The sequence below is a fragment of the Chionomys nivalis genome, chromosome 5 (genome assembly GCF_950005125.1).
Source record: "Chionomys nivalis chromosome 5, mChiNiv1.1, whole genome shotgun sequence".
Taxonomy (NCBI): domain Eukaryota; kingdom Metazoa; phylum Chordata; class Mammalia; order Rodentia; family Cricetidae; genus Chionomys; species Chionomys nivalis.
The window spans coordinates 78,645,100-78,670,989 of NC_080090.1; the positions used below are offsets into that span (position 1 = coordinate 78,645,100).

The following is a 25,890-nucleotide window of genomic DNA, read 5'->3' on the forward strand; positions in this document are numbered from 1 at the left end:
AACCCTCTCCCAAGGACCCCATGCTCCCAGTTTACTCAGGAGATCTTGTCTTTTTCTATTTCCCATGTATATTAGATCTATGTATGTCTCTCTTAGTGTCCTCATTGTTGTCTAAGATCTCTGGGATTGTGGTTTGCAGGTTGGTATTGCTTGATTTATGTTTAAAAACCACCTATGAGTGAGTACATGTGATAATCTTCTTTCTGTATTTGGGTTACCTCACTCAATATGATGTTTTCTAGCTCCATCCATTTTTCTACAAAATTGAAGATGTCATTATTTTTTCTGCTGTGTAGTACTCCATTGTGTAAATATACAACATTATCCTTGTCTATTCTTCAGTCAAGGGGCATTTAGGTTGTTTCCAGGTTCTGGCTATGAAAAACAATGCTTCTATGACAGAATTGAACACATGTCCTTGTGGCACAGTTCAGCCTCCTTTGGATATACACCCAAAAGAGATATTACTGGGTCTTGAGGAAGATTCTTTCCTAATTTTCTGAGAAATCGCCACACTGACATCCAAAAGGGCTGTACCAGCTTGCATTTCCACCAGCAATGCAGAAGTGTTCTCTTTTTCCACAACCTCTCCAGCATAATACATATTTTAAGTTTCAATACTGGCAATCAGCCACTTGTCACACCAATCCCTCATTTTATTGCATTTGGAATTTCAGTAGTAGTAGTTTTTGTATGTGGACTATGCATTCATCTTCTAAAATAGTACTTCTAAAATGGCAACTCTGTGGAATGTTCAAGAGTAAGCAAACAAATCTCTGGGGATGCTCTCTGCCTATCTAGTGGCCCAATGTGAAGATCCTAAACCTGATGTTTTAAAATAATTCATATAGTGAAATTGTTACTCATATCATTTGTATTTGTCACCTTTGTAAAGAAATAAAAACACTGTATATCCTCAAATTCATTTGAAAAAAGTAAATAAGGATAGAAAAAAATGTATTTGTAAAAACAGCATAAGAATCTTTACTAATGGATCAAATCCAATATTGCCATTTTGTACCACATTCAATTTAGCAATTATAGTATCTGAATTTTTCATGAATAATTAAGTTTCTCAAGATAGTTGTCTGTACAGAAGATAAGAAGAAAGACAATATTATCTTATGCATTTTTATATGTCTATGTTGCCCATCAAATTATAATTTTCAAGTTTTTTGTTCAATTTTAAACCCGCCGTATTTGGCAAGGCATTTTGTGCACATGCAGTTGTCCAATTCATTCCCTTTAATTTAATCTAATTTAAGTTTAATTTAATATAATTCAAGTTTCCTTTAAGATGATGTACAAAATTATTTCTTGTTGATTTTGCAAAATGAACATATGCAAAACAAAACCTCAACAATTTATCTCTAGTTATTAGTATGCCCCCCTTTTCGGCTCTCCAATGACTACTAATATTGCCTGTAACTGTTTGCATTATGATAGCAATTCCCTGCTGTTAGATGGGTGCATTTCCAGTTCCTTTAGTTGTTGTGCTTAGTGCAGAGAACATACAAACTATACAGTTCCTACTTCACATGGTTCCCACCTCATCACATAAGTCACAATTCCCAGTTGAACTCAAATCAAAGGCCTTTCTGCCCATCCAGATGTAATTTAGGACCTCTCAGCGTTTAGTATTGTGAGTTCACTCACAGAGTACATGAAATGCTATTTCACCAAATAGGATGCAGAGGAACATCCTACAGGGAAAGTCCAGCTCTGGGTGAGACTCTGAGCACAGGACATTCTTGTGCGTAAAGCCAGAATACAGGGACTAAGGTTAAAACTATATATTTTTTAATAAACTACACAGTTCATTTCACATTATCATTACTTAGTGAAGGGATAATAATGTCAAAGCCCAAGATGGAAAGATATACTATGGATAAGATAGTTGACTTGAATGCTAACACCAATGGAAGCTTCTGATATGGGAATTAGCATACCACTCACTGGGATATACAATCTTGAGACTTGTGGGGATGGTCGAGGCTTAGCAACTGCAGGATGTAACCGGGGGATTATCAAGACATTTTTAAGACAAATACTTAAAATCACACTTGGAAAGTTCTATGGACCAGTGATGCTTCTCTGCTTTCAGCTACTTTTCCATTTTGAACTGGAAACTCTTGCTATGGCAATGGGCTCAGGACTTGTGCTGTCACCTTCATATTTGCTAAAGCATCAGAACCAGGAAGGTGCTCTCTGACCTCTCTTGCAGTTTTCTTTTCACGAAAACCATAAAATTAACCCAGGTAAATTCTTGTAAGAGTATTCCATAATACTTATAGTTCAAGGTCAGACCAATGGTTTACTGGGTAAAGTACACACAGGTAACACATATGTACACACACACACATCTACTAATAGTACATAAGATAAAATCTTAAATTAAAGAAAGACTCATTCCATAGGTTTCTTTCTAGATTCAGATCATCAGAAGATGTCTACTCGTCCCTAGAGAGGCATGACAAATCATAATAAACAGACATTCCAATGTTTATCTCATTTACACCTTGACTGCCCAGAGTGAAATGTATTATTAAATATCACCTTTTGTCCTTGAGCTTCACTCAAACCCATTTTAATATTTTATTAATAAGAGTAAGAACCCAAAGAAAGGACTCCAATTTCTCCTTCCTGTATGATCACATAGTCAAGGTCTAGCATATAGAAAGTGTTACTTCACCACAAAAATCTATGCCTAGGTAAAAATTCCAGTATTCTCACTTTCTGACATTCAATCAACCAGTAGCTTTTCCACTTTCTCTATCTTTAATATCCTAACACGTTTTCCACTCCTGATCCCTCACCTGAACAACCTCACAATAAATCTTCCTTATAGTCAAATGAGATTCCACTGAGACTTCATGGGTGTCCAGTAGAGGGTCCTTTCTCAGTAACATAACTCCCTGTTTTTTACAAAGATATACAAATTTTATTTTCCCTATATATAAAATTTATTGTTATATACTCAAAATACATGTTCTTGGTTAATAAAATGTTACATATAAATAACTGACATAGCACGTATAATCTGCTTTCGATATCCAAATAAAGTTTTCTATATTTATACAAAGGATTTTTAAGATATCAATAAATTTATTTTTAAATAGATGTATAAACAAAGATTAAAAATGTCCATTTTGCTTTTTGTATACTTAGTGCAAGAAAGATACAACTGCATAGTTTTCATGAATGCTGGAAATATTATCCACGTTTATGACATTTCTGCATCAAATAGCTTTGCAAATAATTATAGAGAATAGGATCAAGATTAATGATATAAACAAACATAATTTAGCATCATTTAAAAACTTATTAAATTAGACTGTTATGCCTTTATTATGAACCATAACCTTTAGATGACATAATTTATTTTTAGTGCCATTTTCCTGATAAGGTTTCAAGAGTAGCTCCATGGGACTGAACTAGGCTCTCTGTATGTGGGAGACAATGGCGAAACTGGAACTATCTGAAGGGCCCCGGGCAATAGGACCAGATTCTACCTCTGACACAAGACCTAGCTTATTGGAGCCCCTTCCCTATGATCAGATGTCAAGCTCAGTCTTAATGCAGCTCAGTGGGGCTTGGTTCTGCCTCAGATTAATGTCCCAGGCTTTGTCGACTCCCCAGTGGAGTCCTCATTTTTACCTTGGGAGAAGTGGATGGGAGTTAGGTTCTGAGGGAGGAGAGGGAGAGAAGAAAGAGGGGTAGAGGGAGAACTGTGGTTGGAATGTAAATTTTTTTTTTAAAAAAAGTAAATTAATTTTAAAAAGAGACTTCAAGGTTAGAGACAAAAAAATAACTAATCCAGATTCCGTTACTGAGAAGTGTGGAGATTTGGCTTCCGACTCCAGAGCCTAGGCTCTTCATTATAATGTCATCTATTCCAGTTGTCAGGACAATGCAAAAGGTACATGTCATCACCAGTTCCACCCAGATTCCTAACTGCTGCGCTTGCTTATGGGGTTGGGCCCATTTAACTCTCACTAAAAAACCTTGAAAGTATTGAAATGGTGTGGCGTCCTGGAAGTTGTTTGCTTTGAATTCTCATGGCTCTATATTTACCATACACCATTGATTTGAGGCGTGTATAATTCTGAATTTACACCATATCAAGCTTATTTTCTACATCAGTAACTAAAGAATATCAATGATTTCCGTAGTGCCAAAGAATAGTAATGTAAGAGTAGTCTACCATAGCATATGTTTTAATTCTGGAGACTGAAAGCACAGAGAATACCCAAAACACTTTATCACTATATATCTTTAAGAAGTTCAAGCAATATCTGTTATAATAGTGAAACTAACTCATCTTTGAGGCAAGATATTCTATCTGACTCTATTCCTTTGTGCTTGTACTTGCCCTAAACAACACAAAAGGAAACTGTTGTTGGTGCATATGCATTATGAAGTTTTGTGATCAGCAAACCTTAAGTAGCTCCTGTTAGCCTGATCATTGTGCACTGTATCTATGGACCTGAAACATTGATCTTGAAAACTGAAGAACCATGAAGTATCTTCTGAATAGGTATTAGCGAATCTCCTGAGTAGGCAACTACAATCCGTTGTGCATTACTTAGTCATAAAGTTCCCCTCCTGAGAAGTTGTCCACAAATCTAGCATCACCCAATAGTCAAGAAGTCATGGATCACACTCAGCTTAGTCCTTTGAATGGAAATCAAACCTTACAATCTACAGAACATTACCACAAAATCGTCAGTCTGTTTAGCATACTAATTGTGTAATCCTAATTTGGGGACTTCTTTGAAAGACTCTTATTAAATCAAATCTCCAGTCTTTAGTGCATTTTGCTCCTGCTTTTAAGATTCTAGTGTGCTCCGGCAGCTCGATTGAAGAGGTAGGTACCCTTGCCTGGGTCAGCAACAAAGCTGGCTTTGTCTCAGGCTGTACTAGAGTTATGACTGAAGCCAGCAACCATCAAAGCCTATTTAAAGGTACATATCTTCCATGAGTCTTTGAACCCACATAGACAAACTTCTTTGATAATGGTCTTACCTTTTCCAGTTTTGAAAGTGCAAGAGAGTAACAGTCCTTGGCTCTGAATTGCATGAATCTCATATTTGCTGGGTGAGTAAGCTCAGTGATAATACTGAGACTGGAAAACAACCTAAATTAAAGAAAAAAATTGCATCACACTAATAATCCAATATGGTATGTTTTTATAATAACATATTTATGAGTGAGTGATTCTTAGCATTAGGCATAAAACTACATCCAATTACAACTGCAGGCACTGCCACACGAAATGATCTGTAAAATATAAGAAAAATATAGCCCTATTTTTAAAAATATTTAACCAACATATTTGTACTGTAAGAAAAAAATAAATTCAGCAATTTTCCTTTAATTTGATGTTTTATTTCCATAATTATGAAACAGCATGGAAGGGAAACTCATAAAGTTGATTTAAGAAGGTATTAAGATTACTTTGTGGGTGATATTAAAATAAAATATATGACTATTTAGATTGCTATAAAATTCACATGATGCTCTTCTTGTCCATTCTATGAGATTTTCTAAGCTATGATTCCTAGCCTAATACCACACTCTTTCTAAAGGTCAAATCTTGGCACAAGGAGCTCCTCAGATAAGAAAATACCATAATTTAGGTAAATTCCACCAATAAATTGAAGTCAAGGTGAAAGCATTAATAAAGATGTTACAAGACGAGCTGAGTGTTTTTGCAATACCCACTTTCCATATGTCTCTCTTATACACTGAAAAAGTAACATGTCCACACACACACTTGACTTTTTCACCCTCACAGAGTAGCACATCATGAATGTACAATAAATGGCTATTTTTGCTTCTGTTGCTGTTCTGGTCTAGCTGGCCTTCATGCATCACTTACAGTTTTTCTGGTTCTAATGTTTTGGGATTTTCTGGTAGTCATTTCCTATGGTAATATGCTTCCTTTCACAAACAATGACTTTAAGTTAAATTAAGCTAATATCACTTAAAATGCCAATAGCAGTTTGAACTCATCTTTGAGTTCAAGGACTAACATTGACTGAAAAGAATGAATCGTAAACCATTTGTCTGAGCCTCAAAAACAAATCAACTTTAGTTCCTATTAACTCCAATGCTGATGCTAGTCTAGCTTTAGCAGCTCATTGCTTGACAGTACTTTACAAATGAATGTGTTTGTCTTAAAAGAGGAGCCCTATTCCTGAGCTATGGTGCTGGCTGGGGAGGATTTTTTACATTTCCTGGGGTCTAATTTCCTGATGCTGATAGAGGATTTGCTGAAACATCTCCCACCTACAGGGGAAGTGTGGCAAGATAACACTTCAGCAGAATTCAGGGGCATGTTCCCACAAGAGTCAACAGTTCATGATGACTTCCTATAAAGTCTCTTTCCAAGGGCTCCCTTAACTGTTCAAGTTAACATGCTAAAATCATTCTTCATAATAATCTCTTTCAGAGTTATATGTGAAATTTGTATATACCATTCTTTACCTCGGTGGGGCTTTAGGAACCTTGGCATCATTCATGCTTTATAAACTGAGAACTGTAGGCAGTATTATGCCTTCATCTTAGTTTTGATGGCAGATCTTATTTCTAAGTAACATGTCACAGGTGAAGCAAATAATACCAGTAAATAGGTTTAACATAAAAAAAACATAGTCACATTTTTTTTTTGTGTGTGTAACATGCCATTGTTTTGATTGTTTATAAGGAAAGGAGACCAGAAGATTTTGGATGATTTGTGAAACATTTAGCCAAGAGTCAGGAAATAGATAGTATTTCCAAGGAATTTAAATTTAAATGTTTTTATTTATTTATTTATTTATTTATTTATTTATAATTGTTGTTGTTACTATTGTGCTTGTGTGTGTGTGTATGTGTAAGAAAGAGAGAAAGAGAGTGAGAGGGAGAGAAATTACAACATGCCACTTGTATGGCAGGCCCCCTTTGTGCTGAGCCACATCATTGCTATATCTCACAGAGATTTTATGTTTTCTTTTTCTTAGTCTTTTTCCCTAAGATACCATTGCTTTCTTGTTTGCTGTTCTCTTCAACCTTTACATGCTTGAAATCAAAGATTTTGTATTAAATTTCCTCTAGAATCCAGTTAAAATGAGAAATTTTAAATCCTTTGAAGTGAAAATCCTCCTCTAAAGCTCCCTGGAATTTGATTTTCATACTATCTCTTGCCCTATACTCTAGGGATTTTCTATTATAAAACAGCAACATCTAGAAAGGCCAGGTCGTCCTTTCATGACCTACCACTGCCTATCTCTTATATATCATTAACTAACAAATCTTTTAAGACCTATTTTCTAAATCTTGGCTCATGCAGTTGGGATGAAGGGTTAGTGGTAGACAAAGCACTTCTGCTGTCTACTTGACAAGTAAGCTATATAGTTTGCATCCCAAGCAATCTCCTTTCAGAATCATTGTCTTTTTATTTCAAAGCCAGTTAGCTAATAAATAGAATAATAATACTAAATATAGTTAACATATGGGATGTCACAGCCTATATTTAATAATAGGAGCTTACAGGTAGTTAAATGGAATAAGTAATGTCACTAAAGCAGATCAATTAACACAGAATCTTGTAGTTTAATTAGACACTAAATGCTGCAATCTATACTTGAACTTCCTTCTTTGCTGTTCCCATTTGTACCTCCTTTCAGCAAAATTGTAGGGAGGATGGATTAAACTCACACTACCATTTCAATGTCTACAGACTTGTGCTGTTCTGTTCCAAACCATCACATGAACTTCAATCTGTAGAACTAGTTGAGTTGCTATCATTGTGGCTCTGGCTGGTCTCGGTGGATCTATCAAATCTACTATTGACCAGGCAACAAAATCACATCTTCTTGCTTGGTACTTTGATGTTTGGTTGTTGGGAGATTCCAACTTCTATTACAAATCAAGAGAACTAGCTACATTATCTACTCAAACCACAAGTGGCAAATCATCTTAAGAAATCACTTACAATGGGCACCTTACTGAAGAAATTTAAGCACACACACACACACAAAAAAATACATTTACTGTAGAATCAAGACAATACTTAAAAAGTCATTTCTTACTACTCTAATACAGATTGGATGCTTAGTAAAGAAAGTCAGATAATCAGAAACAATAATTTATTATTAAGAATATCTAGCAATATATTGGCTTTTCATATATTAAAAGTCAAATGTATTTTTGAAATATCAAGTCTATTACTTAGCATAAAGAGTGGTAGACCTGTCCTTAGTACTGTTCTAGGATAAGAGAGCTGGTGTCTAACATCTAATTTAACAAAAAAAAAATGGTAAATGTCCATTAATAGCAATCTCTGGTCTTAAGGAAATACAAAAGAGATATTGAAGTGAAATACTCATTATTTAACTCTGAGAACTGACTGTGGAGACAGCAGAACTGAGTGATTACAAGCCTATGTATATTAGTTTAAGTGGTGGTAAACTGTGGCAGACTGGGCTACTCCCATATGAAGTGACATTAAAACACTAGTGAATGATAACTTCCGAGGCAAATATAGCTTCTTAAGGAGAGAAATGTATTTCATCTGTTGGAGAATTGTTATCTTCCTACAATGTGTAAATGCTATAAGCATATGGCTTATTTTCTAACTCATTAGATGAAACAGAATAATAGATAGGGCCTAAGAGAGAGTGACTAATAATTAAAATTGCAGGAATCAATTGTATTTGAATGACTACTATGGTTGAAATTCTATTATGAACAAAATGTATGTGACTTGTCTCTTATACATAAATGAATTTTACTATTTTAAACTAAGCAGTAATACATTAGCTAAGCCTGCCACCTAGTGAAAATTTAAAAGTAATACTTATGCAATAAATTATTATAAGACCCTTTATGTCTATAAAACATTACTTGTATTCAATTACAGTATTCATTTATGTATTCATTTGCCTAACACATTTAATTATGTTTCTTATAAATACTGATGCCATAAAATTATTTCTTAGTCTTGATATTTGCTAAACACATTGTGAATGCTAAACAGTTTAGAAATAACATTATATAGAAAGCCTCTTTTTTTTCTTAGATACTAAGAGTAGGATATAACAATACAGCAATTAATAAAGTAATATAATTAGTTTTATTTTATTCTCTAGCTTGCTACTTGATTTTATTATAAATCTGTTTAATATAATTAAATCATTGCAAATGTAAATTAAATAAAATAATCACATCTTTTTGCTTGATACTCTGATGTTTGGTTTGGCTGTTGGGTGTGTAGATAGTTCTGTCCTAGCCAGGTGCTGGAAAAGCCATGTTTAGAGAAACTGGGTCATGTACTGGTTTCTCATCCTTATCTTCCTTCTCCTTTAACATAAGAATATACTGAGCACAGCTGCCTAGTGGGTGTGAGTAAATACTTAATTAGCTCTTGAAGGTATGTGCTAAAACACCAGTCTGTCCTGTCTGGGATAGGGAGGCAGATGAAGGCCTCCTTGATATCTGTGATTGGGACAGTTTGGCTGGCCAGCTCACCTCTTCTTTCCTCTGCCCAATAATACTAAGTGACCCTTAGCAAAAGATTCTCGGCAGCACCCCACTTGACCCTTACTCCCCATAAAAGTTCTGCTTGCTCTCTTTCTACAATAAAATCCCGTCAGTTTTCTTCCATAGCAGATCTCTTTTGTAAGATACATTCTCTCTCCATAAAATTCATGCTTCAATTTTAGGAGACAAAGGACCTGGAAGGCACTGATAATAGTAGCTTTAGGTAACATTGGCATTTTGCCATGATAGTTCCCCAAATTATGTTCAACGGAGAAAAGAAGTCTCCCTCAAACTCCAGGAATTGTTCTCCCATCTCAACACTATTCTACTGTTTTTAATAATCATGAAGCATAAGTACTTTAGGTAAACCTTTAATTACATTGCTTCCTAATTTCCTCTACAGACTACTATCACAAGAAGTCTTCCAGTACCATTGTCCTTGACTTCTCAGCAGCCCTCATTGTCCGCTATGTTCAGCGAGTCCGGTTTTATCCCATGCTTTTTCAGACCCAGTCCAGCTGGCCTTGGTGAGCTCCCAATAGATCAGACCCATTGTCTCAGTGTGTGGGTGCACCCCTCGAGGTCCTGAGTTCCTTGCTCGTGGTCTCTCTCCTTCTGCTCCTCATTTGGACCTTGGGATTTCAGCCCGGTGCTCTATGGCACCGGGCTCTGATCCTACTGCACGTACTGGCTTTGTGGGAGCCTAGGCAGTTTGGATGCTCACCTTACTAGACCTGGAAGGAGGTGGGAGGTCCTTGGACTCCCCACAGGGCAGGGAACCCTGACTGCTCTTTGGGCTGCTGAGGGAGGGGGACTTGATTGGGGGAGAGGGAGGGAAACGGGAGGCGGTGGCCTGGAGGAGGCAGAAATCTTTAATAAATAAATAAATAATTAATTTAAAAAAAAGTCTTCCAGTAATTCCTATGTTTTTTTTTTTTTTTTTCTTGATCAGTATAGTGGGAACAGCTTGTACATTCTCAATACTTCCTAAATGCTTGACAAATCTGTGAGTCAAGTGTACCCCATTATTAAACCACAAGCCAGTGCATTGGCTGTAGAGGTCATTGTGTCCTGCTACAGATCTAATGCAGATTTTGCTCTATTTTTTAAGAGATGACAGACCTGTAAGTTGCTTGCATGTTCAGAGTGCTCATTATCTTACAAGTTCTGTCGCCAAAAATTGGTAAACAAAATCAACAATGCTTCTTACTGAAGTAAAATGAGCACAAACGAAGCTTTGTAGGAAATTACTCCTGAATTTTTACCATTTCAGTATAATAGCAGCTTAAATGCATCCTTAAGGAGCAGTAAACATTTTTCTGTGTTCTACGCAGAGCAACTTTTCTTTCTCAGACATTTTCTCCTCTCCTTTCACCTCATACCTGGTCCTAAATCAGTCCGTTTGTCACAGATTGGTTAAAACAAACAGTAGATCCTAATAATACTGTTTTCTTTCTTAGGAACACAAGTGGATTCTGTTAAAATTTCAAACAACACCAACCAAAAACATCAATAGCTTAACCTGGCTATTTTTAATTCAATTTTGATGTGCTTATTTAAATTTAGCTTTTTCACAAACCTATGAAAATAAAATTTTTTGTTTTTTAGTTTTCTGAGACAGGGTTTCTGTGTGTGTGCTACCACCACCTGGTGGAAATAATTTGTAAGTGAAATGGTGTGTGTGTGAGTGTGTGTGGTGTGTTTATGTGAGCATATACACCTGTATGTACATGTGCACGTGCACATGTGTGCACATTTGTGTAGAGACTGCATGTTATTGCCAGGTATCATCCTCAATTGATATTCACCTTATTGCCAGTGTCACTCACTAAACAGAGAGCTCAGGGATTTTTCTACATTAGCCAGCCAAGGAGCCCCAAAGACCCCACTTTTCTGCCCTAAACTTGTAGAGTTCACCTTCAGGTTGCTGAGTCGGCTTTCTATATGTGTTCTGGAACTTAGAAATCAAGTTCTCATGTTCATGAGACTTTACCCACTAAGCCAACAAATTTAGATTTGAAAGAAAGGCACTAATTTTCTTTCCATTTGAAAATTATATATACATATATATATATATATATATATATATATATATATATACATCTTCATCTTGGAGGAGCTGTGCTAGTGTTTCTACTCAGCTGTGGAAATAGGAGATAGTAAGCACTAGTAAGATAGACATTAACAGACATAGACTTGGCATCCGTCTTCTCAATGATTTTTGGTCTTCAGAAATGGTTTTTGAGGAGAAGGTGATCAACGGATTAGTGTCTAAGAATCTGATTTCTGAGTAAAGTAACAGACATATTCTATTTCTTCATGCTTTTCTCTAGGGGCTCTGAAGTTTTCTGGGTAGTGGTGTCCTGGAGTTTCATGCTATAAAGAAGTCTATCACTAACAAGTAAACAACCATACACACGTACACAGAGACAGACGGAGATCGAGACAGACTGACAGAGAGAGAGAGAGAGAGATCAAGTACCTACTCTCTGTATTCTAAGGGAACATAGGTAGTTTAAACTACAAAAAGAAATTTGGTTTTATATATTTTAAGTAACTCAGTACACATGCACTGCTAAAGGTATATTTGTGGTGAGTTAATGTATAATTTAGACATAGTCTAAATGGCACATTGAGCACAATACTAAGACTCAGTGGTTTGGGGCATAGGTAAATTCCACTACACAGGAAGAGATGACAAGCAAAAGTGCAAGATGCAATAAGGAGAGAGTCTTAGAGATGAAGATGAGCAGTAGAGCAGCGACTGGTGGGGATAGTACTAAGCTTTGGGAAGATGTGCCACTGCTGAGGTTCCTTGTAAAGCACGCTAGCAGGGAAACATAAAGGTAACAGAAGGTTGATCTTTTAGGATATAGATTCTGTCTCTTCTTAGATTGTCAGATCTCTGTGTATAAAGTACAGCTAGAAGACTGAACTCCTGCCTCTGATTATTGGCACTGGGTAACTGACAGATCAAAGTCTGCTATTCTGGTGCAGACTGACTGATTGGAACTTCATAAGTAAAGGAAACCGGAATGCTGCAAATCTAGAGCCAAGTTTCATCAGGCTACCTTCAGTCTCCTTAGCCTTTTATTGTTCACCTTTAGCTGACCTAATATTCTCATAACTATTAGCTAGAATGCTTTTGAAATCTCCTTTTGAAACCCAACATGTCACACTGGCTTCTGCCATTCCAAAAGTTAAAAATACTGTCAAAAAACATCAGAGATCTACAGCAAAGGTAAATCTGTTTTGGTGTAAGCCATCCACCAGACACTTCCAATGATGTATTTGAACATACTTTGATTTTTTTACTTTTCTTTTTATTCTGTATCTATAAAAACTTTGTGAAAGTGTTTCCATCCTGGACCATGTTATTTGGGACAACCTGAATCTATGTTGCTGGGCCGTGGTCTGTCACATTGTCACATTTGTCTCTAGCTTAATCTTTTACTCCCCATTAGAGGAGAACTATGATTTATATGGAAACTGCTAAGATTCTTATAAGCAAACCCAGCAGGTAAAAAGGAACACATTAAGACAATAGCAATTAAAAGGTCTTTGCCTAGGATTTGGGCATCAGACATGTCTATAATTCCAGAAATAAAATTGCAGCTGGGGAGTCAGAGGCAAGTGGTCTTCCACTTAGATACTAGCTTGATCTACACAGTGAAAACTTGTCTATAAACAAAGTAAGTAATAAGCCGGGCGATGGTGGCGCACGCCTTTAATCCCAGCACTCGGGAGGCAGAGGCAGGCGGATCTCTGTGAGTTCGAGACCAGCCTGGTCTACAGAGCTAGTTCCAGGACAGGCTCCAAAGCCACAGAGAAACCCTGTCTCGAAAACCAAAAAAAAAAAAAAAAAAGTAAGTAATAAAATACATTTGTAGAGAAGGGGATAAGCTCAGTAGTTGAGAACATGTTCAGTATTTTTCAAGGGACTGAAGTTTCCCTGGTTCTTTATGTTCCCTAATTTCCCATTGGTGAAAAAAAAATCAGAAAAAAAAGAAAAAGACCTATTTGAGCTATTCTGTTGAAATAATTTCTTTTTACACAAAACACATCAACCTGAAACTCCTTGTGGTTCTGTCAACAGGGTACAACTTTAGAACCACTAATCACACTGATCAGAAGAGAAGGGACAGAGAGATAGGGAGGCTTTTATAATCTGTATTAAAATGACACACTTGTATGTCACATTGCAGAGAGAAATCTACATATACTTATTAACAGTTTAGCATGTAAAAACACTAATGACTTTTTCTGAATTAAGAATCCCTTATTCCCCAGTGCAGATGTTCTGGAAGAGTGCAAGGTTAATACTGGGAGACACTAACTCCACTCAGCACTTCAAGAAAAGTCTGACAAAAGACATCTTGAGAATGAGAAAGAGGGAAAAGAATGATTACAGGGGAACTCCAGACATGACAAGTCTTTGAAAAGTTACTGATTACCTTACCATAGGGGCAATACTGAGTTCTGCAATGATTGACAACCTCTGCCCCATCCTTACCTCATGCAGTCTACTGGCTGAAAATGAGAGGGAAAACAATTTATTAAGATGTTAACTAATCCACTGTTTTGTCATGCCGTTGACTCTTTGGCTAAAGAACAACTTAAAGATTCAACTTCAGTCTCTGCTTATTCATGTTTGGTTTCATGCAACACAAGCACAATTATTTACTTATGTCTGTTTAATTATGTTTGTGTATGTATGTAGGTATATGCACATAAGTGCAAGTGCTCACATGTGCCAGAAGAGGGAGTTTGATCCTGGAGCTAGAATTACAGGCAGTTCTGAGCTGCTAAACATGGGTGTTGGGAACCAAACTCTTGTCCTCTGAGAGACTCTATTTGATAAAGATTAGGAGTCATGGGTTTGTTGGAGTAGGTGTGACTTTGCTTGAGGAGTGTCACTGTGGGGGGGCATTGAGATTTCAAAAGTCTTTGTCTCTCTTTGTCCTCTACTTCTCCAGCACCATGCTCCCCCACTCAATGATAATAAAAAGGCTAACCCCTGAAACAGCAAGCAAGGCCCCAATTAAATGCTTTCTGTCATAAGAATTTTCTTTGTCATGGTGTCTCTTCTTAGAATTAGAAGAGTAACAATGATACTTACTTTTTTTCTTTTGTTTCTTAGTGAATTCAGAAGTGCACTAGGTCCAGAATAACACTGGGGCCAAGAGCATGTTTCCTGTTCAATATGCACTAAAGGGTGAAGCTTTCTGCTTTACTCTGGTTCTTTCTGAAATAAAGTAACTGTCTACTATCTCTGTCAGTTTACCAGAGGAAGGGATACCAGTATTTTCTGTTCTTTTTATCTTGTCGATTCTGCAAATTTTATCACTTTCCAAGAAATATCTGCCAGGCAGCCCTGGAACATGATATTCTGTAACTCAGACTTCAGAGAAACAAAACAAAATATAGAAAAGAGTCTTCAAAAAATACAAGTGTCAGTAAAATCTTCCTAGTACTTGCAATACAAAAGATCTTTTAAATTTTACAATCTATGAACAAGTCACTGATTGATTGATTGATTGATTGATTGATTGATTGACAGACAGACTAGTCTTAATTTGCTAGGAAACAAAATATGATATAAAATATGATTGCTTGATCTTTCTGCCTCTACTTCTTGAGCACTAAAGTTTCCTGGTTATATCACCATACTGAGAACTGTGTGATGCCAGGCATCTAAACCAGAGCTTCACATACAGTCTATCCAAGGAACTTCTAGGTAAGTTAATGTATTGCATGAAAATTATTTGTATTCTTCTTATTTTTAATAGGTTCATATTTTTATATTCTATTTCCTTCTATTAAAAAAGAAAATAAAAATATGAGAACTAAGAAACAAGTACAAGGATGTACTTTTGATAAAGAAGGTTTGAATGAAAAAATAAAAAACAAGACACTATTTTTGTTTAATAAAATAAGGTTTGTCCCAAGAAAAGTGAGCAGATTTTTCCATAAAGGAAAAGGAAATTGCTAACAAAGAGAAAAGTGCATATCGTGAAAGACCTAAGTAAATCACAAAGGATTGTGGGGGATAAATCTTAAGACAGTATGTGTAATTAAGGATATTAAAATCCCTAAGACATGTACCCAGGTGGTGGTAGTACACACCTTTAATCCTAGCACTTGGAAGACAAAGGCGTGATCTCTGTGAGTTCAAGAGCTAGTTCCAGGACAGAGTCCAAAGCCACAGAGAAACCCTGTCCAAAAACCAAACCAAACCTAACCAACCAAACCAAACAAAACAAACAAACAAAAAAAAACAACAAAAAAACCCAAAACAAACAAAAAAATTCCTAAGATATCTAATGAGTTCTTATTTTTCAAACACCTTGTTGTTTACTCTTTTGCGCTTATATCTTTTTATTTGTTGTTTGTACTTTAATATATTGCAACTGCTCTCTGGTGGCATGCTGTCAGAGTCCAGCTCCTAACTATAGAGAACAAGAAATATGATCCTTTCAGACACTAGAACATTAGCTACAATACAGACAAAATCAAGCTGGCAAAGGAAGGCAGGCTTGCTTGTTGGAAGAGCTATTGTTTTCTTACAAACTTTGCTTGCATTTGATCATAAAGCTAATTCCTGGACATTGGTCACTTATTTTCTTAAAAATTTCAAAGAAGGGGGCTGGAGAGATGGCTCAGAGGTTAAGAGCATTGCCTCCTCTTCCAAAGGTCCTGAGTTCAATTCCCAGCAACCACATGGTGGCTCACAACCATCTGCAATGGGGTCTGGTGCCCTCTTCTGGCCTGCAGGCATACACACAGACAGAATATTGTATACATAATAAATAAATAAATATTAAAAAAAATTTCAAAGAAGGGCAGTTAGGAGCAAATCAACACTAAATGGCTAACAAGCAATTTCCTCAGGGACATTTAAATGTCTTCAGGGATATTTAAATTATGTCAAGGAGGAAATTTGCATAATCAGAATGTAGTCAGGCCAGACAGGGTATGGTGCTGTAGAACAATCTTTGTACACTGTAAATAGGTATTACTCTCATTGGTTAATAGAGATCTGACTAATCTATAACTGGGCAGGAAGAGATTGGGCAGGAGAGCTTGACAAGGAGGACTTAGGGAAGAAGGATGTGTCTGAGGAAACTTCAGGATACACAGAGCAAGTAGGATGGGAAGTAGATACATGAGATAATCAAGCCCCGGGCAGCACATAAATTAATAGAAATGGGCTAATTTAAATTATAAGAGCTATGGAAGAACAAGCCTAAGCTATCAGCTGAGCATTTATGGTTCTTTAGGGAACTTGCTGGCAAGGACAGAAATGTCTGCCCACGGTGGGGCATGTATATAATTCGAATACTCCTGAGCTTGAAGCAAGACAGTCATATATCTGAGGTCTGCCAGGACTTTATGGTGACTTTCTTTTATATAGCCACCCACAAAGATGGGGTTAAGGTGTGATGTAAGAAAAGTTCTCATGTCTGATTACCTGACACTGAATAAATGCCTCATCATCTTGGCTTCTACTTGCGATCTGTTTACGTTTGCTTAGGGGGCAAGCATTTCCCAGGAACTTTCACATAAGTTTAGAGTATCAACATAAATCCCTCAAGGTTGAGCCATAAAAACAAATGAAGGGAATCCTAACCATCTTTATAGAAAATTGATATTACATGTGTTTCATTTGCCTAAGAATTTCACCTTCTGGTTAGATATGCTAAAAATGTTTATATTTACCAAAAGAATTAAGAAAGTTTTAAAAAATATCTCTGATAAAGAAATGAGGGATTTCCTCACTTTTGATATGTTTTCTTTCTAATCTAATATGACACATACAGAACTCATGGACACCTTTCAAACAGAGATAGTTCTTAGCCTAACTACTTGCTGGTAGACATATGCAGTTTTCTGCCAGAAATTTGACTCACAAAATTTCTCCCACTCACCCTGAATGATACTTGTCTGTGATGGCAAGGGAATATCTTGAGGCAGGAACGTCTCTACTCAACTAAAGCTATGACAACAGAGACAACTACTTCTGACTATCCTATAGGGACCAAGCTAAGACAATGTTGAGTCTGACCATAGTTTGGCCTGGATTTTTCTACTCTTCAAACCTCTTTCCTCATGACCCAGTTCTTTGTCTGTTTAAATTCAAAGGGCTCAATGATGATCTGAAGATGAACTTTGGATTACTGGATGCTGCTTTTGATTGTTTTATTCGTAGGACCCTAACCTCTTATTCTCAAAGGGGCTAGAAAATAATTTCCTAGCAGAATGTTTTCCCAAGAAGATAGTGGACTTCCCCTCTCCCACTGGAGATTCCAAGCACAAGGTCACTTAGCTCAGCCCAGCCAGCTACCTGGTACAGGCTGATAAAGATGGCCTTGCTCTAAGAACAAGGAAAAAGCTGACTTAGCAGGATGAGAGGGAACAAAAGTCCTTGTACCCATGCCAAAGCAGCTTCAAAGAGTCTCTTTGTAGTTATGCTTTTAAAAGCTTACTCCACAGAGGAGATACAACTTCTCTCTAAATCACTACAACCAGGGTGGAGATGAGTTCCAAACATGTTTGTATTATGCTGATTAAACCTTGCTTATTACAGTCTGGGCCTCTCTGGTGGTCTCTCTCTGGGGGTCATAATCTGGGCACAACATTATTCAGTGTATTTGATTAAATCTCCTTTCTCTGCTTTTCACCATTGTCAAACTGACACATATGATATAAAGGAACCCTAGCGGAGTGATTGCCTCCTGGACCATGTCTGTGAGGCATTTTCTTCACTGCTAACTGATGTAGGCCTAGTTCACTCTGGGTGATGTCATTCCTCAGAAGGTTGTATAAGACAGCCAACTGGACAAGCCAGGGAAAGCAAGCCAGGAGATAGTGATCCTCATTGTCCTGCCTTGTGCTCCTTCCCTACTGCCTGCACAAATAGACTGTAACCTTTAAATTGAAGCAAAGTGTTTCCTATGCCCAGATTGCTTTGGCACAAGGTGTTCATTACAACAACAGAAACAAATTAAGCATCTTGTCTCTTACTTGGCATATAGAGATGAGTGTCCAAACCTAGCCTGTTAAGCTGTTAGAGCCTGAGGTTTGGACCTAGAACCCCTGGGCCAACATTAATCACCACAGTTAGACTTCACCTTTGTGAACTAGTTTTTCCGGCAGAGGGATGTAGATAACAGACTATTTGCTGATTGATTTGACTTTCACACTCTGCCACTGTGAGTAATTCATAACCTTTATCATGGTCATTTTAAATTTCTTTCTCTTTGTATCGCTGGAAAACACAGGAGTCTTTTTGTTGCCTCTTAGATTTGCAGAATTTAATTGAAGGTCAATTTTACTAGTTTTTGCAAGTAAAACAACAAACAGGTGAAAGATATTTCAGCAGCAGCTGGGAATGAGAAGATAGATTTAACAAGACAAACTTCTTTGGGTTTTCTTTGTCAGAATGACTGAAGTCCTCAGGCTAGGCTTAGAAATTTGAGCACCATGGGGGTTGGGTAAGATGTTTTCAGAGTGAGCACGGAATTCTGAGAAGTGAAAGAGAATTTAGGATTTGGTCTGATATTAGAAAAAAAATTAATGAAAGGGGGAAAGAAAAATATTATAATTTTACTCTGCAAGTTGGTGGCTTTCTAGTGAAGATGTCTAAGCCAACATAAAAAGTGAGGGGCTGAAATTCAGTCTGGACAGAGAGAAGAAAACCCCTCACTCAACTAGGAAGAGTGAAACAGTAGGGGAGCCAGCTGATGGCATACAGAGCACTTAAAGGAATATAAAGATTGAGAAGAGTTAGAAAAAAATAGAAAGTTAAAGCAAATTCAGACTGAGTGAAGAAACAGAGAGTTTAGAAGGTAAAACTACTTAGAGTTCAAGGTCATGACATTGACTAAGAGTGAGGTTAAGCTATTGAAAGGAATGTTTATATAGGACTACTGGTACATCCGTGTTAGAATAGACTTAGGGTGGCAACAATCCACATTAAACTGGAAACTAAACCCTGTGAGCAATGCAGAAAAGTGACCAAGAAATAGTGACTGACATTACAAAATCGATGTGCTAAGTCTTACATAACTTGGCCATTTATTTGTATGGAGTATCTACAGATACTTTATATTCATTATGTAAGGCTATCTTTATTAACATGGGATTATCAGTTCATAAGTCAATTAAAAACAGAAAAAAAATTCCCTGAAAAATATTGTTATGTATATTTTGAAATAATGACTATGCCTCTATAGGACCCAGAAAAAGAAAGAAAAAAGGAAATCCATTTAAAATTATTTTTTACCAGTTCTTGTAAAATTCTGTTGGAATTTATTCACCCTAAATGCCATAAAAATTATACAACTTCTAAAATAGCCTACTCTTTTATTTTATTTTATTTTTTTATGCTGGGATTAAAATGATAACACTTCCCCTTTCTTTTCACTATGTCTAAATCCTCCTCTATACCCTCTGCTGGTCTCTTTCAAATCAATGACCTTGATTACTTTAATTGTTAATAGATATATTCCTAAATATATTAACATAAGCTTCTCAGTCCCTATAAGGTTACTTGTACAAATATGGTTTCAGGACTGACCACGTGGAACTGAATAACCAATTGTTATACTCTTTCCTGGAAAAGACTGTTTCTCCTGTTCTTAGAATTCGTAGTTAGCTATAACGCTTTGTGTACGACTGTGCTCTCCTTAAAGAAAGATAAAACTGGTCCTTGAGGGACCTTACATTGTTTGTTCATTGATTGATTCATTCATTCATTCATGCACACATGCAGACTTGCATCCATCAGCCAAGTACTCAGAGAAGGGCTATTTTGTGTCAGTTGTCTATAATATATCTTCTTTAAATAACTTTGGTCAGTTAGTTTCAAGTGATTAATTAACACTTCTCAATAAGACAAAGATGAATTATTTTCTTGGAATCACATAATCTATTCAAAGAGAAGATAATAAAGATTAAACCAATCTTAACTCTGTCATGACAGAATTAAACACAGGACATTGGAAGTAAAATAGCACATTGAGTTTGAAACTTTCATCTCTGAAAGATCTAATTAGCTTTTGCAAAGCATGGAAGGGGAAAAAGCATGTTTTTTTCTTATTTTATTTACTGACTGTGGATCTCATGATTGAATTAATTTCTTCTTTATTTCTCTAAAGTAACGAGTTGCTGATAAAGATCATATTTTCAAAATCTTACATTAGTTTTCAAAGCACTATTCAAGACAGCCATATTAGTTGTATTCTGCATATTCTGCATATAAGAACTTTACAGTGTATAATCTTCCTGCTTGAGCTAAACTTCTTATGCAAATTCAGGGTATATATTTCTGGCTGTGGTAGTATAATAGATTCTTTACATATCCTATAGCTAGTTGTTACTTTTCCATTTCAAGGTTCATCTTCTCAGAATTTTATGGCTTTGGAAAACTGAATTTCAATTAGGTTAGGAAGACATTAGGTCATAAAGTTAGTGATGTCAGGGGAGGCTCTAGGTGGACATGGTACCAAATGGACTTTGCGGCTCTCTGCAATAGGGTAAGTTTTTCGAATTTTCTATTCTGTCACAAGAACCTGGCAGTTATATGACTCGTGGTTATAGTAATAATGTTTAATATATATTATATGTTAAATTAATATATATTAAAATGCCAAGTTTTTAAAGACAATATATTTTTTATCTTGATTGCAAAATCATGATATTTTAAAATATTTAAGTTACAAGTAGTCTTGAAAGTGCTTTATTGAGGTTTAGAGAAAGAAAGTACTGAAAAATCACGGATCAAAATGTGACTGCAGTTGGGACTCACACCTAAGTTACTACCTGTGAATTCCGAATTCAACCTATAAACAGAGATATTTGGATGTCACTCTCATTGCTACCAATGAAGGTATGAAGGTGAAGGGAAGAGAATGGGGAAAGTGTTGAAAAGATTTGAAGTACTGTAATAATTTAGTAGGTCACACGTTTCTTTTTTCAAAACCGGAAATAATGCAGTTTGTGATGCAAAGTTTCACAGTATGTGCTAAATAAATATCTGCTTCATGAACAAATGACTAAAGGAAGGACCCAAGGCCAGGCTTCATGTCACACTGTCACTCCTCATGTATAGATCGAATGAAATACTTTACAAATGGAAAACACGGGCTAGGCTTTATACACATACCTGAAAAGGGTCTGTACGTTGACAATGGTTTTTGCATCTGCCATGTAGTCTTCCTCAGCACTCATGGTGCTCTCCTTGTCTACAACCACCATGTTGGCAGCAAAGGTCACGCCACACCTGAGCAAATCATCTAGGCTTTGATAAAAATCCACAAGAAAAAAAAAGAATACAATTTTAAGTAAATCACAATACTATGATCACTGTTCATATTTGTTTATCTTTAGGTTATGTATATTGTCTTTATAGATGAATTTATTAAGAACACAGACAGACATTAAGGAGAATTATAAGATAATATGATCTGGCGATATGCAAAATTCAGAATTCTGCAGATACCAACTGTTTCAAAGCACCCATATTTGGAATCTGTTTTTAGTAACACTTACTACATAAACAGTAAAATAGAAAGTATGGTAATGATAATTCATTATTAAAGTTAATGTGCTACTTCAAGGACACAATATTACAATTGGTTGAAGATTCTAAAAAGCTTTTTGTGAAAGTGTAAGAGGGGTAAAGACTATGCTAATTCAGTTAACAAAGATAATGTAGAAGTATGTTATAAGTACTTTTAAATGTCTGTATTTATTTATGTAAAATCTATATACTACATATTCTTCCTACACTACAAAGAGAGTAGGATATATGTATATGTATACCTACTTGTGATAAATAAAGCTAGACAACTCTTTAGCAAGGGACTGAATGGTCAAAGATTTTTTTGTCTGCCTGAGGTGACTAGAAAAACTAGAGTTCAAGCACTTATTACCTATTCTAGTCAGCTTTTGTCTCTGTCCCTGTAAAACTTCTTGACTAGCATTTTCCATAAAAAAAAGGATGTTTACCATTGAGGCTGAAACAGGGCAACTCTTTCACTGTCTTTGCTGTATACAGACTTAAAAACAAAACAAAACAAAACAAAACAAAAAAACAAATGCCAGGACAAAATCAAGTGGGACTACACTTGACCCCATACAAGAATGTAGTATTTACAAGGTTCAGTGAAAACAGATAAGAAGAAAATTAGTCCAGACCTCCTGATTTAAAATAGCAACAATAAAATGTACATAACTACAGTTGCTACCGATAGTTACTGGAGTTTGTTTCTAGAAATTACTTTAAAGCAGATGGTTGGTTCATAAAGCCATGTACCTCACAGTGGCATTACCAAGGCCTAAGCCTAAAACCTCCAGAAATAATTCAGGTATGTGGCGGGTTGGGCAGAAGGGATGAGGGAGGGCAGCAGGAGAGACAAATACTGTGTTTAAATTTGGAGCTATTTTCTATGACAGAGATTTTATAGCTAAAACTGTAAAAACAGAATTTCATTCCAAATAAATTCACCATGAGAAAAGAGCCCAGAAACATAACATTCAATCAATACAATGTTCCTCAAGATTAAATCCCTAATATATAGAACGACTTTAAGTGTAGGAGATTCATTGTACTTATTATTGCATCATAAAAGTATATTATAGAAAGAATCTGGCAGCAACTGGGGGTTTAGGCCAGTGCTAACGAGCTTGTCAGAATTTGTAACTCCTTGGTTTAAGAGTCCTTGATCACTAGAAAAAGCTGTTTCTAAGTCAACTCGCTTCTAGCATCTAGTGATTTCAACTTATTTCCTAATATTTCAGTCTTCAAAAGATTTTTCTCCATCAAAATTCTAGATTAGAATTTTATAGGAAAGGGGAATATAAATTTGTAAGAAGTCAGTTTTGCTGAGTCAAAGAATAAATAATTGCACAAAACTGATGCAAATGTTGAACACAGATTTTCTTAAGTGGGATTGTTCTAAGTATATTGACTTTACATGCTCTCGGGTGCATCTGTTGATTCCATCCTTAAACTATTTCCTGTTGTAGTTACTCAGGACTGCAAATTATCATTAAATTATGTGTTAGAATTTAGAGATAATACAAATGATTGAGATGTTATTAGTGAAACATTTGGAACTGCTATGCTATTAAAGCTTTAGTTTTTCTAATTAACACCCTAACTTTTTTCGAGTAGGCTATGAACGTATTTTTATGACTCTGGACTATCTTTCCTCTCCCTGCTCCACTGTGTATTTTTAAGAATGATTGCTATACAATGTTCAGCCACCAGATGGCAGCCAATGAAAAGCAATCCAAGAGAAATAAGCCCTAACGATACTCTAACCAGCGGTCCCTTATTTACCCTTCCATGACTCAGTTTTTCTAAGGATTAGAATGTGAAATTTGCAAGTATAAGGAAGTATTCTTGTTCCAAATAGGTTTTATATTGCATGGAAATTTCAAATAACACAAACAAGAATTATACATGGACAGTTCATATATAATTCCCTCTCTCATATATACACGTGCATATAGATATGGTGACCCACCTTAAAGACTTACTAGTCTAAAATCAATCAACCTTGGTTCATCTCCTCCTTGGAAGCTTAATTCTCTAAGTTTCCTTTTTTATTAGCATAAATACTTTACAATAGTATTTCATGTAATTTGTCTGGTGATAATTTACATTTTCTCAATAATGGTGTCACAACAGAGTTTATTTATGTTTTACGTTACTGCATTACATAATCACATGCATTACATAATTTCAATTGAGAAATTATATTATTATAAATTACTAAATGTGCTTGAATAACTTGTCAAGCTATTTTTACTATTTTTATTTCAAGTTATTGTAATGTTCTCACTACCTGCATTGAAATGTGGAATTTTTTTTTTAAAGCATTTTTTGATGCCTCTAGCAATAATATTACTGCAAAAAGTGCTCCTTTTGCAAGAGACATGAGTCAAGAGCTCTTCAAATGGTATGCACTTGACCAGTTTGACATACATCAAAGTCTGTGGCAATTCAGCAATGAATTATGGCTTAGGCAGTATGATAGAAGATGCAGAACACAGGGGCATGAGCTCTGCAAGCATGGGTCACCATATTTACTGTATCAACATTACAAAGTACACTCATCATGCAGGACCAAGACACAGCACTTGACAGACCACAGGGTACTACACTACTCATGTGCCATAGACATTGTCACCTACTTGTCAATAGAGCCCACCATGTAGTAAACCATTGGAAACCAACAGATTGCATCCAGAAAATGCATATCTGGCCTATGTAGCAGATGGGTTACAAAATGAAACACAGTATCACAACAGAGGCAGCACTTCTAGGAAAGGGAAGCAAGTTCATTTAGTTTGCATTTCCAAAACCAAACACAAGGTACATCTTAAACTGCTAATTTGCTAAAGAATATCATTTGCACTTCTTATGAACCACAAAGTACACAAAGAAATGTGAAATATAAATCAGAAACATTATGGCATAATTCTACAAAATCCTTCATGATTACTCTTAGTGAGTACTTAATGTTCATCGATTAGATCAGTTACACAATGCAGAAGAGGTTTTGACAATGAAGAGCAAATGTTTTTGTTTTCTTAGATGACCTCAAGCACCACAAATGCCTCTAAGAAGTAGTTGGTAAGCTTGAGAATCAAAAGAGCTTAGCCAAAGGTATGTATATAATCACAGCATGCTGCATATCTCAGTGTGTCGGGTATAAGGTCTATATATGCATGGAAAACTGTGTTATATAAAGTTACACTGACATTTACCCAATGTAATGGTGAGCAAATGTTCATTAAGACCAAAATCTTTACTTATAAGATCAGCAAAAGAAAGAATCATAAAGTTCAAATGTTCTTAGAATCACCTAAAAAGCTATATCCACTTAATAGCTTTTAGTTTATAATATTCAGCATATACAGATTCAAAGTTTATTCAATGAGCAGTAAAATGTATTCTTTTATATTTATAAAACTGCATCTGATTAATTTATAAGATATGTAGAATCTAACTACATAGATAAAATCATGAAAACACAATATGTTTCATTCTTTAAAAAGACAGGTGGCAGAACTGGAGAATATTACAGAAGTAATATTTACTTTGGGTTTTGAAAACTGAGTAGGGATTTGGCAAGTACAACAGAGCAGGGCAATTCCAGGTTAAGGTAATGAGAGAGTATTTGCCATTTCCTAGATGCTGATTCCCAGTTTGATCAATTCTTTTCCTAACTGTTTTCTTTCTGCTATTGTCCCTCCTATTTCCTTAAACTCTAAAGAAAAAGAAAGTACAATACAGTAATGTTTTAACAAAACTTTCCAAATGATGATACTATTAAATTTTTGCCTGAATTT

At 35.9% G+C, this 25,890-nt stretch overlaps 1 protein-coding gene across 3 annotated transcripts in view; it reads right to left on the reverse strand.

The window, feature by feature from the left end:
* The window catches only part of Kcnt2 (potassium sodium-activated channel subfamily T member 2), a 367,931-nt gene that overhangs the window by 44,629 nt on the left and 297,412 nt on the right, over positions 1-25,890 (reverse strand). For all 3 annotated transcript variants that reach the window (XR_009057124.1, XM_057769358.1, XM_057769359.1), the window contains exons 20-22: positions 24,730-24,801; positions 21,692-21,826; positions 5,026-5,137 (exon numbers count right to left, since the gene is read on the reverse strand). Coding sequence is in view for 2 of the 3 variants with exons in the window: in XM_057769358.1 (XP_057625341.1) it covers positions 5,026-5,137; positions 21,692-21,826; positions 24,730-24,801 (319 nt within the window). In the remaining variant the exon portion in view is untranslated. The remainder of the gene's footprint in view (positions 1-5,025; positions 5,138-21,691; positions 21,827-24,729; positions 24,802-25,890) is intronic.